At 46.3% G+C, this 15,467-nt stretch overlaps 1 protein-coding gene across 1 annotated transcript in view; it reads right to left on the minus strand.

The window, feature by feature from the left end:
- The window catches only part of plec (plectin), a 309,701-nt gene that overhangs the window by 112,603 nt on the left and 181,631 nt on the right, over positions 1-15,467 (minus strand). The window contains exons 5-6 of the mRNA XM_062979321.1: positions 15,275-15,367; positions 8,845-9,011 (exon numbers count right to left, since the gene is read on the minus strand). Of these exons, the coding sequence (XP_062835391.1) occupies positions 8,845-9,011; positions 15,275-15,367 (260 nt within the window). The remainder of the gene's footprint in view (positions 1-8,844; positions 9,012-15,274; positions 15,368-15,467) is intronic.

Genomic DNA, 15,467 nt, shown 5'->3' on the forward strand with positions numbered 1-15,467 from the left:
AAGCTGCAAGGCTATTCAATGGTATTCAAGTTGGACAACAATGGAGTCCCCTGGGTATGAAGCAGCCAGGCTTTGAAGCTGCAAGGCTATTCAATGGTATTCAAGTTGGACAACAATGGAGTCCCCTGGGTTTGAAGCAGCCAGGCTTTGAAGCTGCAAGGCTATTCAATGGTATTCAAGTTGGCCAACAATGGAGTCCCCTAGGTATGAAGCAGCCAGGCTTTGAAGCTGCAAGGCTATTCAATGGTATTCAAGTTGGCCAACAATGCAGTCCCCTAGGTATGAAGCAGCCAGGCTTTGAACCTGCAAGGCTATTTAGTGGTATTCAATGGAGTGCCCTAAGTATGAAGCAGCCAGGCTTTGAAGCTTCAAGGTTATTCAAATGGTATTCAAGTTGGCCAACAATGCAGTCCCCTAGGTAAGAAGCAGCCAGGCTTTGAAGCTGCAAGGCTATTCAATGGTATTCAAGTTGGTCAACAATGGAGTCCCCTACGTATGAAGCAGCCAGGCTTTGAAGCTGCAAGGCTATTCAATGGTATTCAAGTTGGCCAACAATGGAGTCCCCTGGGTATGAAGCAGCCAGGCTTTGAAGCTGCAAGGGTATTTAGTGGTATTCAATGGAGTGCCCTAAGTATGAAGCAGCCAGGCTTTGAAGCTTCAAGGTTATTCAAATGGTATTCAAGTTGGCCAACAATGCAGTCCCCTAGGTAAGAAGCAGCCAGGCTTTGAACCTGCAAGGCTATTTAGTGGTATTCAATGGAGTCCCCTAGGTATGAAGCAGCCAGGCTTTGAAGCTGCAAGGCTATTCAATGGTATTCAAGTTGGCCAAGAATGGAGTCCCCTAGGTATGAAGCAGCCAGGCTTTGAAGCTGCAAGGCTATTCAATGGTATTCAAGTTGGCCAACAATGGAGTCCCCTAGGTATGAAGCAGCCAGGCTTTGAAGCTGCAAGGCTATTCAATGGTATTCAAGTTGGACAACAATGGAGTCCCCTGGGTTTGAAGCAGCCAGGCTTTGAAGCTGCAAGGCTATTCAATGGTATTCAAGTTGGACAACAATGGAGTCCCCTAGGTATGAAGCAGCCAGGCTTTGAAGCTGCAAGGCTATTCAATGGTATTCAAGTTGGCCAAGAATGGAGTCCCCTAGGTATGAAGCAGCCAGGCTTTGAAGCTGCAAGGCTATTCAATGGTATTCAAGTTGGCCAACAATGGAGTCCCCTGGGTTTGAAGCAGCCAGGCTTTGAAGCTGCAAGGCTATTCAATGGTATTCAAGTTGGCCAACAATGGAGTCCCCTAGGTATGAAGCAGCCAGGCTTTGAAGCTGCAAGGCTATTCAATGGTATTCAAGTTGGCCAAGAATGGAGTCCCCTGGGTTTGAAGCAGCCAGGCTTTGAAGCTGCAAGGCTATTCAATGGTATTCAAGTTGGCCAACAATTGAGTCCCCTGGCTTTGAAGCAGCCAGGCTTTGAAGCTGCAAGGCTATTCAATGGTATTCAAGTTGGACAACAATTGAGTCCCCTAGGTATGAAGCGGCCAGGCTTTGAAGCTGCAAGGCTATTCAATGGTATTCAAGTTGGACAACAATTGAGTCCCCTAGGTATGAAGCAGCCAGGCTTTGAAGCTGCAAGGCTATTCAATGGTATTCAAGTTGGACAACAATTGAGTCCCCTAGGTATGAAGCAGCCAGGCTTTGAAGCTGCAAGGCTATTCAATGGTATTCAAGTTGGACAACAATGGAGTCCCCTAGGTATGAAGCAGCCAGGCTTTGAAGCTGCAAGGCTATTCAATGGTATTCAAGTTGGCCAACAATGGAGTCCCCTGGGTTTGAAGCAGCCAGGCTTTGAAGCTGCAAGGCTATTCAATGGTATTCAAGTTGGACAACAATTGAGTCCCCTGGGTTTGAAGCAGCCAGGCTTTGAAGCTGCAAGGCTATTCAATGGTATTCAAGTTGGACAACAATGGAGTCCCCTGGGTTTGAAGCAGCCAGGCTTTGAAGCTGCAAGGCTATTCAATGGTATTCAAGTTGGCCAACAATGGAGTCCCCTAGGTATGAAGCAGCCAGGCTTTGAAGCTGCAAGGCTATTCAATGGTATTCAAGTTGGCCAACAATGGAGTCCCCTGGGTTTGAAGCAGCCAGGCTTTGAAGCTGCAAGGCTATTCAATGGTATTCAAGTTGGCCAACAATGGAGTCCCCTAGGTATGAAGCAGCCAGGCTTTGAAGCTGCAAGGCTATTCAATGGTATTCAAGTTGGCCAACAATGGAGTCCCCTGGGTTTGAAGCAGCCAGGCTTTGAAGCTGCAAGGCTATTCAATGGTATTCAAGTTGGCCAACAATGGAGTCCCCTAGGTATGAAGCAGCCAGGCTTTGAAGCTGCAAGGCTATTCAATGGTATTCAAGTTGGACAACAATTGAGTCCCCTAGGTATGAAGCAGCCAGGCTTTGAAGCTGCAAGGCTATTCAATGGTATTCAAGTTGGACAACAATTGAGTCCCCTAGGTATGAAGCAGCCAGGCTTTGAAGCTGCAAGGCTATTCAATGGTATTCAAGTTGGACAACAATTGAGTCCCCTAGGTATGAAGCAGCCAGGCTTTGAAGCTGCAAGGCTATTCAATGGTATTCAAGTTGGACAACAATGGAGTCCCCTAGGTATGAAGCAGCCAGGCTTTGAAGCTGCAAGGCTATTCAATGGTATTCAAGTTGGACAACAATGGAGTCCCCTGGGTTTGAAGCAGCCAGGCTTTGAAGCTGCAAGGCTATTCAATGGTATTCAAGTTGGACAACAATTGAGTCCCCTAGGTATGAAGCAGCCAGGCTTTGAAGCTGCAAGGCTATTCAATGGTATTCAAGTTGGACAACAATGGAGTCCCCTAGGTATGAAGCAGCCAGGCTTTGAAGCTGCAAGGCTATTCAATGGTATTCAAGTTGGACAACAATTGAGTCCCCTAGGTATGAAGCAGCCAGGCTTTGAAGCTGCAAGGCTATTCAATGGTATTCAAGTTGGACAACAATTGAGTCCCCTAGGTATGAAGCAGCCAGGCTTTGAAGCTGCAAGGCTATTCAATGGTATTCAAGTTGGACAACAATGGAGTCCCCTAGGTATGAAGCAGCCAGGCTTTGAAGCTGCAAGGCTATTCAATGGTATTCAAGTTGGACAACAATTGAGTCCCCTAGGTATGAAGCAGCCAGGCTTTGAAGCTGCAAGGCTATTCAATGGTATTCAAGTTGGACAACAATTGAGTCCCCTAGGTATGAAGCAGCCAGGCTTTGAAGCTGCAAGGCTATTCAATGGTATTCAAGTTGGACAACAATTGAGTCCCCTAGGTATGAAGCAGCCAGGCTTTGAAGCTGCAAGGCTATTCAATGGTATTCAAGTTGGACAACAATTGAGTCCCCTAGGTATGAAGCAGCCAGGCTTTGAAGCTGCAAGGCTATTCAATGGTATTCAAGTTGGACAACAATTGAGTCCCCTAGGTATGAAGCAGCCAGGCTTTGAAGCTGCAAGGCTATTCAATGGTATTCAAGTTGGACAACAATGGAGTCCCCTAGGTATGAAGCAGCCAGGCTTTGAAGCTGCAAGGCTATTCAATGGTATTCAAGTTGGCCAACAATGGAGTCCCCTGGGTTTGAAGCAGCCAGGCTTTGAAGCTGCAAGGCTATTCAATGGTATTCAAGTTGGACAACAATGGAGTCCCCTAGGTATGAAGCAGCCAGGCTTTGAAGCTGCAAGGCTATTCAATGGTATTCAAGTTGGACAACAATGGAGTCCCCTGGGTTTGAAGCAGCCAGGCTTTGAAGCTGCAAGGCTATTCAATGGTATTCAAGTTGGACAACAATTGAGTCCCCTAGGTATGAAGCAGCCAGGCTTTGAAGCTGCAAGGCTATTCAATGGTATTCAAGTTGGACAACAATGGAGTCCCCTGGGTTTGAAGCAGCCAGGCTTTGAAGCTGCAAGGCTATTCAATGGTATTCAAGTTGGCCAACAATGGAGTCCCCTAGGTATGAAGCAGCCAGGCTTTGAAGCTGCAAGGCTATTCAATGGTATTCAAGTTGGCCAACAATGGAGTCCCCTGGGTTTGAAGCAGCCAGGCTTTGAAGCTGCAAGGCTATTCAATGGTATTCAAGTTGGACAACAATGGAGTCCCCTAGGTATGAAGCAGCCAGGCTTTGAAGCTGCAAGGCTATTCAATGGTATTCAAGTTGGCCAATAATGGAGTCCCCTGGGTTTGAAGCAGCCAGGCTTTGAAGCTGCAAGGCTATTCAATGGTATTCAAGTTGGCCAACAATTGAGTCCCCTGGCTTTGAAGCAGCCAGGCTTTGAAGCTGCAAGGCTATTCAATGGTATTCAAGTTGGACAACAATTGAGTCCCCTAGGTATGAAGCAGCCAGGCTTTGAAGCTGCAAGGCTATTCAATGGTATTCAAGTTGGACAACAATTGAGTCCCCTAGGTATGAAGCAGCCAGGCTTTGAAGCTGCAAGGCTATTCAATGGTATTCAAGTTGGACAACAATTGAGTCCCCTAGGTATGAAGCAGCCAGGCTTTGAAGCTGGAAGGCTATTCAATGGTATTCAAGTTGGACAACAATGGAGTCCCCTAGGTATGAAGCAGCCAGGCTTTGAAGCTGCAAGGCTATTCAATGGTATTCAAGTTGGCCAACAATGGAGTCCCCTGGGTTTGAAGCAGCCAGGCTTTGAAGCTGCAAGGCTATTCAATGGTATTCAAGTTGGACAACAATTGAGTCCCCTAGGTATGAAGCAGCCAGGCTTTGAAGCTGCAAGGCTATTCAATGGTATTCAAGTTGGACAACAATTGAGTCCCCTAGGTATGAAGCAGCCAGGCTTTGAAGCTGCAAGGCTATTCAATGGTATTCAAGTTGGACAACAATGGAGTCCCCTAGGTATGAAGCAGCCAGGCTTTGAAGCTGCAAGGCCATTCAATGGTATTCAAGTTGGCCAACAATGGAGTCCCCTACGTATGAAGCAGCCAGGCTTTGAAGCTGCAAGGCTATTCAATGGTATTCAAGTTGGTCAACAATGGAGTCCCCTACGTATGAAGCAGCCAGGCTTTGAAGCTGCAAGGCTATTCAATGGTATTCAAGTTGGCCAACAATGGAGTCCCCTGGGTATGAAGCAGCCAGGCTTTGAAGCTGCAAGGGTATTTAGTGGTATTCAATGGAGTGCCCTAAGTATGAAGCAGCCAGGCTTTGAAGCTTCAAGGTTATTCAAATGGTATTCAAGTTGGCCAACAATGCAGTCCCCTAGGTAAGAAGCAGCCAGGCTTTGAACCTGCAAGGCTATTTAGTGGTATTCAATGGAGTCCCCTAGGTATGAAGCAGCCAGGCTTTGAAGCTGCAAGGCTATTCAATGGTATTCAAGTTGGCCAACAATGGAGTCCCCTAGGTATGAAGCAGCCAGGCTTTGAAGCTGCAAGGCTATTCAATGGTATTCAAGTTGGCCAACAATGGAGTCCCCTAGGTATGAAGCAGCCAGGCTTTGAAGCTGCAAGGCTATTCAATGGTATTCAAGTTGGCCAACAATGGAGTCCCCTAGGTATGAAGCAGCCAGGCTTTGAAGCTGCAAGGCCATTCAATGGTATTTAAGTTGGCCAAGAATGAAATCCACTGGGTATGAAGCAGCCAGGCTTTGAAGCTGCAAGGCTATTCAATGGTATTCAAGTTGGCCAAGAATGAAATCCACTGGGTATGAAGCTGACAGGCTATTCAATGATATTAAAATTGGTCAACAATGGAGTCCCCTGGGTTTGAAGCAGCCAGGCTTTGAAGCTGCAAGGGTATTCAATGGTATTCAAGTTGGCCAACAATGGAGTCCCCTAGGTCTGAAGCAGCCGGGCTTTGAAGCTGCAAGGCCATTGAATTGTATTCAAGTTGGCCAACAATGGAGTCCCCTAGGTATGAAGCAGCTAGGCTTTGAAGCTGCAAGGTTATTCAATGGTATTCATGTTGGCCAAGAATGGAATCCACTGGGTATGAAGCAGCCAAGTTTTGAAGCTGCAAGGCTATTCAATGGTATTCAAGTTGGACAACAATGGAGTCCCCTGGGTATGAAGCAGCCAGGCTTTGAAGCTGCAAGGCTATTCAATGGTATTCAAGTTGAACAATGGGATTTTCCTGGCCTTGTCTCTGTTTTCTTTCTTTTCTGTTTTTGATGGCCATTCCTTGGAAAGTGATGAGTATTGTGGCCAAATTTGGTGTGATTTGGCCCAGTGGTTTTGTTGTTAACTCGGCCCTAATTATGCACATTACATTTCTATATATATAGATAGATATGAATCTGCCTTGCTTCTGTCGCCATTGTGTTCATCTGCATCCCACCTTTGCCCCAAAACAAACACCTTTGCAGTTCTAGACGGGAAGAAAGTGAAGTCTGAAATGCGATTAAACTCTTCCCAGCATTACAGCCGTCCTGACCTGTGTTTACAGGGACCAAATGCGATTAAGCAGATAGAAAGGGATTAAAGGGCGCTCAGCTTAAGACAATACAAGCTCCTCTTTGAAAGCGTCCTGCTCAACTCAAAGGCCATTGGGCCCTGGGAGTTGCAGTTTGCTTTCCAAGGCCTTGAGCCTCTTCTGCCGAAGAGGACTGGCATGTCGCCACACTGCAACTCCCAGGGTCCCACTGCATTGAGCCAAGGGAAAAGGCATTGATGCTGGGATGCATCTGGATCTCCCAGCATTCCCTTGTGCCTTAGAAGTAGGGTCAAAATGCATTGGTATTGGATGTACCCAGATCTTGCAAAACTACATCTCCCAGCATTCTTTATCCTTCTGCCTTGGAAGTGGGGTCAAAATGCATTGGTATCGGATGCACCTGGACCTTACAAAAACTACATCTCCCAGCATTCCCTAGCCTTGAGTCTTGGAACATTGGTATTGGATGCACCTTGACCTTGCAAAACTACATATCCCAGCATTCCCTTGAGCCTTGGAAGTGGGGTCAAAATGCATTTGTATTGGATGTACCCAGATCTTGCAAAACTACATCTCCCAGCATTCTTTATCCTTCTGCCTTGGAAGTGGGGTCAAAATGCATTGGTATTGGATGCACCTGGACCTTACAAAAACTACATCTCCCAGCATTCCCTAGCCTTGAGTCTTGGAACATTGGTATTGGATGCACCTTGACCTTGCAAAACTACATATCCCAGCATTCCCTTGAGCCTTGGAAGTGGGGTCAAAATGCATTGGTATTGGATGCACCTTGATCTTGCAAAACTACATCTCCCAGCATTCCTTATCCTCCAGCCTTGGAAGTGGGATCAAAATGCATTGATACTAGAAGCACCTGCACCTTACAAAACTACATCTCCCAGCATTCCCTAGCCTTGAGTCTTGGAACATTGGTATTGGGTGCACTTTGACCTTGCAAAACTACATCTCCCAGCATTCCTTATCCTTCAGCCTTGGAATCTGCATTGGGGTCAAAATGGATTGGTATCGGATGTACCCAGTCCTTGCAAAACTACATCTCCCAGCATCCCCTGGCCTTCAGCCTTGGAGGTGGGGTCAAAATGGATTGGTATCGGATGCACCCAGTCCTTGCAAAACTACATCTCCCAGCATCCCCTGGCCTTCAGCCTTGGAGGTGGGGTCAAAATGCATTGGTATTGGATGCACCCAGTCCTTGCAAAACTACATCTCCCAGCATTCCTTATCCTTCAGCCTTGGAATCTGCATTGGGGTCAAAATGGATTGGTATCGGATGTACCCAGTCCTTGCAAAACTACATCTCCCAGCATCCCCTGGCCTTCAGCCTTGGAGGTGGGGTCAAAATGCATTGGTATTGGATGCACCCAGTCCTTGCAAAACTACATCTCCCAGCATCCCCTGGCCTTCAGCCTTGGAGGTGGGGTCAAAATGCATTGGTATTGGATGCACCCAGTCCTTGCAAAACTACATCTCCCAGCATTCCTTATCCTTCAGCCTTGGAATCTGCATTGGGGTCAAAATGGATTGGTATTGGATGCACCCAGTCCTTGCAAAACTACATCTCCCAGCATCCCCTGGCCTTCAGCCTTGGAGGTGGGGTCAAAATGCATTGGTATTGGATGCACCCAGACCTTGCAAAACTACATCTCCCAGCATTCCTTATCCTTCAGCCTTGGAAGTGGGGTCAAAATGGATTGGTATCGGACGCACCCAGTCCTTGCAAAACTACATCTCCCAGCATCCCCTGGCCTTCAGCCTTGGAGGTGGGGTCAAAATGGATTGGTATCGGATGCACCCAGTCCTTGCAAAACTACATCTCCCAGCATTCCTTATCCTTCAGCCTTGGAAGTGGGATCAAAATGCATTGGTATTGGATGCACTTTGATCTTGCAAAACTACATCTCCCAGCATTCCCTTGTGCCTTGGAAGTAGAGTCAAAATGCATTGGTACTGGATGCACCTGGACCTTACAAAACTACGTCTCCCAGCATTCCCTGGGCTTATGACTTGGAAGTGGGATCAATTGTACTGGTATAGGATGGACCCAGTCCTTGCAAAACTACATCTCCCAGCATTCCTTATTCTTCTGCCTTGGAAGTGGGGTCAAAATGCATTGGTATCGGACGCACCCGGACCCTGCAAAACTACATCTCCCAGCATTCCTTATCCTTCTGCCTTGGAAGTGGGATCAAAATGCATTGGTATTGGATGCACCCAGACCTTGCAAAACTACATCTCCCAGGGAAGGAGCCTGAGGCTATTAGGAATGGTGGGAGTTGAAGTCCAAAACGGTTTGAACTGTCTTGTCTTCCTACTCTGGAATCCTGGGATTTGCAGACTGTGAAAGCACCATGGCACCCCAAATGCGCCTCTTGAGAAAGCCCCCCCCCCCTTTGCTTACTTGTGTCGGTGGATGATGGCGTTGAAGAGGCGCCCGTCCCGCCAGTTGGTGGTGAAGTTGTCGCAGCGCATGCCCTGGTAGCCCTCCACCATGCGCTGGGACCAGAGCAGCAGCTTCTCCTTGGCCGTCATGTCCTCCGACTGGCCGCTCACCTGGATGTCCGAGATCTATTGAGCGGGGAGGGCACAGTAAATAGGGGGCCGGGGGGGTCACAGCGGCCACAGCCCCCTCCCCAATGACCCCTGCGCCTTGGAAAGGGAGGGCGGAAGAACCTCCAGCCTCGAGTTTTTCAATAGGTACACAGCCCATAAGGTGCAACAAAACATGTGTAGATCCAATTATTTTTTCACTGAACACACTTTCTATGACTGGTTGGTTGCTATTAATTCCACGTCTCATAATTATCGTATTGCGTTTTATCGACGTTTATTTGAGGGTGGATTGATTTTATTGCGTTATTGCTTTATGCTTTGATGATGGAAATGATGTTTTTACCTTTTGTATGGAAGTATTTGTCAGAAATATCAAAAAATTAACTAGGTATTTTTAATGACAAAAATGTGAGTCCAGCACTGAAAGCGTTAAATGGATGCAATGACTCAGCAAAAGCTGCCTCTTCCCTTCAATATCAGCAGGTCTGCCTGTCGCTTAGTAAGCCGAAGCCCGTTAGAAGGAGTGAGTAGGTCAAAACAAGCGAACCTTGTCCCAAGGAGTGAGAAGGCCTCCGTGTTAGAATGCCTCAGGGTGAGAGAGGCAGTGTGTGAGAAGCCCCAGATTGAAGTCAACTTTATTTGTGTTACAGAAACCTTGTCTTTATAAATAAACTAAATAAGCTGCAATTCAATATAAGCAGGTGTACCTGTAGCTGACTTGGCCTCAGTCTGAGAGAGGCCTCAGAGTGTGTGAGTAGGCCTCAGTATGAGGTAGGCCTCAGTGTTAGTAGGATCCAGTGTTAAGAGGCCTCAGTGTGAGAATGCCTCAGTGTGAGAATGCCTCAGTGTGAGAAGGCCCGGCGTGAGAAGCTTTAGTGAGAGAAGCCCCAGGTTGAAGGCCTTGTGTGTGAAGCTCCTGTGTGAAGCTCCTGTGTAAGTTCGGTGTGAGAGCAAAGCTGTTTATCTCCATGAGAAAGAAGCCCAGTGGAAGCAAAGAAGGAAGTAGAAAGAACTTTCTTTGTGTTACGGAAACCTTGTCTTTATAAATAAACTAAATAAGCTGTAATTCAATATAAGCAGGTGTACCTGTAGCTGACTTGGCCTCAGTCTGAGAGAGGCCTCAGAGTGTGTGAGTAGGCCTCAGTATGAAGAGGCCTCGGGGTGAGGTAGGCCTCAGTAGGCTCCAGTGTTAACAGAGCTCAGTGTGAGAATGCCTCAGTGTGAGAAGCTTTGGTGAGAGAAGCCACCTGTTGAAGGCCTTGTGTGTAGAGCTACTGTGTGAAGCTCCTGTGTAAGTTCGGTCTGAGAGCGAAGCTGTTTATCTGCTTGAGAAAGAAGCCCAGTGTGGAAGCAAAGAAGGAAGTAGAAAGAACTTTGTGTTATGGAAACCTTGTTTTTGTAAATAAACTAAATAAGCTGCAGTTCAATATAAGCAGGTGTAGTTGTAGCTGACTTGGCCTCAGTCTGAGAGAGGCTTCAGAGTGTGTGAGTAGGCCTCAGTATGAAGAGGCCTCAGGGTGAGGTAGGCCTCAGTGTTAGTAGGCTCCAGTGTTAAGAGGCCTCAGTGTGAGAATGCCTCAGAGTAAGAAGGCCTGGTGTGAGAAGCTTTGGTGAGAGAAGCCACAGATTGAAGGCCTTGTGTGTGAAGCTCCTGTGTAAGTTCGGTGTGAGAGTGAAGCTGTTTGTCTGCATGAGAAAGAAGTCCAGTGTGGAACCAAAGAAGGAAGTAGAAAGAACTTTATTTGTGTTATGGAAACCTTGTTTTTGTAAATAAACTAAATAAGCTGCAGTTCAATATAAGCAGGTGTAGTTGTAGCTGACTTGGCCTCAGTCTGAGAGAGGCTTCAGAGTGTGTGAGTAGGCCTCAGTATGAAGAGGCCTCAGGGTGAGGTAGGCCTCAGTGTTAGTAGGCTCCAGTGTTAAGAGGCCTCAGTGTGAGAATGCCTCAGAGTAAGAAGGCCTGGTGTGAGAAGCTTTGGTGAGAGAAGCCACAGATTGAAGGCCTTGTGTGTGAAGCTCCTGTGTAAGTTCGGTGTGAGAGTGAAGCTGTTTGTCTGCATGAGAAAGAAGTCCAGTGTGGAACCAAAGAAGGAAATATAAAGAACTTTATTTGTGTTATGGAAACCTTGTTTTTGTAAATAAACTAAATAAGCTGCAGTTCAATATTAGCAGATGTGCCTGTAGCTGACTTGGCCTCAGTCTGAGAGAGGCCTCAGAGTGTGTGAGTAGGCCTCAGTATGAAGAGGCCTCCGGGTGAGGTAGGCCTCAGTGTTAGTAGGTTCCAGTGTTAAGAGGCCTCAGTGTGAGAATGCCTCAGTGTGAGAAGGCCAGTGTGAGAAGCCTTGGTGAGAAAGCCCCAGGTTGAAGGCCTTGTGTGTAAAGCTCCTGTGTAAGTTCGGTGTGAGAGCGAAGCTGTTGATTTGCATGAGAAAGAAGCCCAGAGTGGAAGCAAAGAAGGAAGTATTAAGAACTTTCTTTGCGTTATGGAAATCCTGTTTTTGTAAATAGCGCAACTATATTGTTTGGCTACAAAGAAAAGCCTCCAAAGGAACAGATAGCATTGGTCTGTGTGTTTTTGCTCTATTTATCACTTTTGGCTACTGGTGTTGCGTCACGCTGCTGCAGAGTTACTCTGCTGTACGTTTATGGAGGTCTTTTGTTAATAAGCCCATTTGCCCAATAGTATTGTATTTTACTGAACCATGTGTATTGTCACATTACGAGTGCCCTTTTTGGAGATGGTGACGGGGAAAAAATAAAGTTCATTATTATTATGATAATTATGTTTTTTTGTTTTGTGTCAGGAGTAACCGAAGTTGCTTCTGGAGTGAGAGAATTGGCCGTCTGCAAGGACGTTGCCCACGGGACATTGCCTGGATGTTTTGATGTTTTTACCATCCTTGTGGGAGGCTTCTCTCATGTCCCCGCATGGAGCTGGAGCTGAGAGAGGGAGCTCATCCACACTCTCCCCGGGTGGGATTTATTGCGCCAAATTGCTATGTGTGTGTGTAAAGAAATCCTTGCAAAAGTTGTTTGCATAAGATTTCTGCAAAATAAAGGGAGCTGAGTTTTGCAGAGGCAAGCCATGCCTCAAACAATGTATCAGTTTGCTGGCAGATGGCTGAATTTGACAGTTGGGAATTTTGAGCTTGCAGGGAGAGCACAGAAAAAGACCGGCTCTCTCTAGCTACGGTCAAGTAGCAGTTTAAATATGCTATGCTGTATATATTGAATGCTGATTGATTAGTTATTGATCCTATGCAACTACAAGGACATTGTACGATTGCTGAACTGTTTATTTAACTTCAACTCAACAAGTAAAGTTCCTTTGTTCTTTAAATTCCTTTGCCTGGTCTGAGTCTTTTCCACATGGTGTTAACTGGACGTTGCTGGTTCCGCTATATACTCACCTGGTAACAGGATTCGAACCTGGCAGCTTTCAGGTCAGCAAACCAACCTTCAAGTCACAAGGCTTTTATCCCCTAGGCCACCAGAGGCTCCATAATTATGGTTATTATTATTATCACTGCCATTGGCCATCTTTTGATCTACAAAACCCCCCACTCGACTGTGAGTTTCTCCCCAAGGACTACAAAGGGGACCCCCTCCAACATGCCCGCAAAAAGGAGGGTGGGGCACTCCTTGCCGGGCGGGGCCCTCAAGCACTCGCAGGCCGCGGGAGGAGTGGTGCTGCCACGGAATGGAAAAAGCGGGTGTCCCCGAACGCCGGGTGAGTCACCCTCCGGAAACCACAGGATCGTGTTCTGCTTTCTTCTGCCCAGAGAAAAGGGGGGCCCGGCCCACATTCCTGCCCCCCTCCACCCAACGCCGCCTGAGCCACACCCTGCAGACACAGCAGCAACGGCAACCATGCCTCAGGCCTTGGAAAAACGAGGGGGGGGGTGGCCTCTCCTGAAACCCCTCCTGGCAAAAAGGAGGCTGAAAGGGGGCTCTCGGGCCTCCCCCTCCTCAAATCCCCCTGTTTGGGCGTCCACCCCTAGGGAAGGTTTTGCTATAGTTCAGTCTTTGATTCTGCCTGAGCCTGATGTCACTGGGGATTCTGGGCCTGCAAGTCAGCAGGAGAATCGGCAGCAGGAGATTTTACGCCCTGAAATTTAGCAGTCTCTGTCTGAATCCGAAGGTCACATTCCGAAGAGGCCATTTGCTAGGGAAGCAGGGTCAGAAGCAGAGATGAGCTCAGAGGAGGAGACTCCAGGTGCAGAGTCTAATGAGCGGTTAGATAGGAGGGTTACCTTTAGTCAACACAGGGCTGCTCAACAAAGTTTGCAAAAGTCAAGGCGCTTGTTAGCCAAAAAGTCCTTATCAGTTTCTGAGGGGAGAAGGCATGCTTTTTTGTCTATATTAGCAAGACCAAAAGGCTTTTTCACCCGTCTGGTCAACGTTGGATTTTGAGGATACAGCTCCTTGCAAGCCAAGCCTGTTAAGGGATTTCTAGTTCCGTGTTTCCTGTTGCTCATGTTCCATGCTTTTAAGTTCTAAGGATTGTTCCTGAATCTCATGTTTTGGATGTCTTCCTGGCATTTGATGCTATTCCTGTACGGTGAATTCTGTGGACTATTTCTGACATGTTGACTTTGTTTCTTATTCTGTTTTGCAGCACTGCTTTCCGTATACATTCTTCAATAAACTGCTTTGCTATTTCACGTTGAACACTGGTGTTAAGTACAGAGGGGTGCTTCCTATCCTTGGAGTACAACAGATATGTGGGGAGGGGGCCTTTGTGTGCAGCCCCCTCCCTACCCACCCACCCACCCACCCAGGGGCTCCCTTATGCCCAACCCTCATGGCATTGGCAGCCATTCTGTCCCCTGGCCTTGCACCTTGGGCACCAGCCACAAAGCTGGACAAAAGGGGGGGGGGAAGGTGGGCAAGCAGAGTTGACAATGACAAAGTTGACACGGCCTGATTTAAGGATGAAGCATGAGAATCTCGGACGAATGGAATTAATTATATATATGTTTTAAAGGCTTTTATAATGTGTTTTAACAATGTTATTAATGGATCTGTTTATATTGTTTTGTTTTTATGATTGCATTTTGGGCTTTAAATTTTGCCAATTTTTGTAAGCCGCCCTGAGTGCCCTCGGGTGAGAAGGGCGGGGTATAAATGTTGTAAATAAATAAATAAATAAATAAGCAGCAGCTAAAGGAGGAGATCCCCCTCCCCAGGATCGATAGCAGGGGTCTGCCCTTCACCTTGATTGGGTCAGACCCTGGTTCTCCCTCCACCCTTAATAATAATAATAATAATAATAATAATAATAATAATAATTCAAAGACTGTCAGAAACCAGTGCAGGTGGTCCCGGTGGTGACGGGCACACTGGATGCCGTGCCAAAAGATCTCAGCTGGCATTTGGAAACAATAGACATTGACAAAATTACAATCTGCCAGCTGCAAAAGGCCACCCGACTGGGATCTGGGCACATCATCCGAAAATACATCACAGAGTCCTAAACGCTTGGGAAGTGTTTGACTTGTGATTTTGTGATATGAAATCCAGCATATCTATCTTGTTTGCTGTGTCATAATAAAATAATAATAATAATAATAATAATAATAATAATACATCACACAGTCCTAGACACTTGGGAAGTGTTTGACTTGTGATTTTCTGATACGAAATCCAGCATATCTATCTTGTTTGCTGTGTCATAATAAAATAATAATAATAATAATAATAATAATAATAATAATAATAATAATACATCACACAGTCCTAGACACTTGGGAAGTGTTCGACTTGTGATTTTGTGATACGAAATCCAGCATATCTATCTTGTTTGCTGTGTCATAATAAAATAATAATAATAATAATAATAATAATAATAATACATCACACAGTCCTAGACACTTGGGAAGTGTTCGACTTGTGATTTTGTGATACGAAATCCAGCATATCTATCTTGTTTGCTGTGTCATAATAAAATAATAATAATAATAATAATAATAATAATAATAATAATAATAATAATAATACATCACACAGTCCTAGACACTTGGGAAGTGTTTGACTTGTGATTTTGTGATACGAAATCCAGCATATCTATCTTGTTTGCTGTGTCATAATAAAATAATAATAATAATAATTTTATTTGTATCCCGCCACCATCTCCCCCGAAGGGGACTCGGGGCGGCTCACAGAAATATCAAATACAAAACAATAACAATATACAATACATCAATAACAATAACATGCACCAATTGTAATATTTGCACATTAACCAAAAAGAATAAAAACCCTTCATCTCAACTCACCTGGAAGTGGAGGATGATGGTCCATATCAGGCCCAGCGTCAGCTTGGGGTTCCCGTCCGCAATGTCATCGTTCCGGATATTGACCAGTTTCACCTGGGAAAGCGAGGTGGGGGGGAGGGGTCACTGGGAGGGTCCAAGCCCCCTCCCAACATAAGGACGGCCTTCCCCTCCCTTGAACCCACCTGGTCAATGT

This window comes from Anolis carolinensis, chromosome 4, assembly GCF_035594765.1.
Source record: "Anolis carolinensis isolate JA03-04 chromosome 4, rAnoCar3.1.pri, whole genome shotgun sequence".
Taxonomy (NCBI): Eukaryota; Metazoa; Chordata; class Lepidosauria; order Squamata; family Dactyloidae; genus Anolis; species Anolis carolinensis.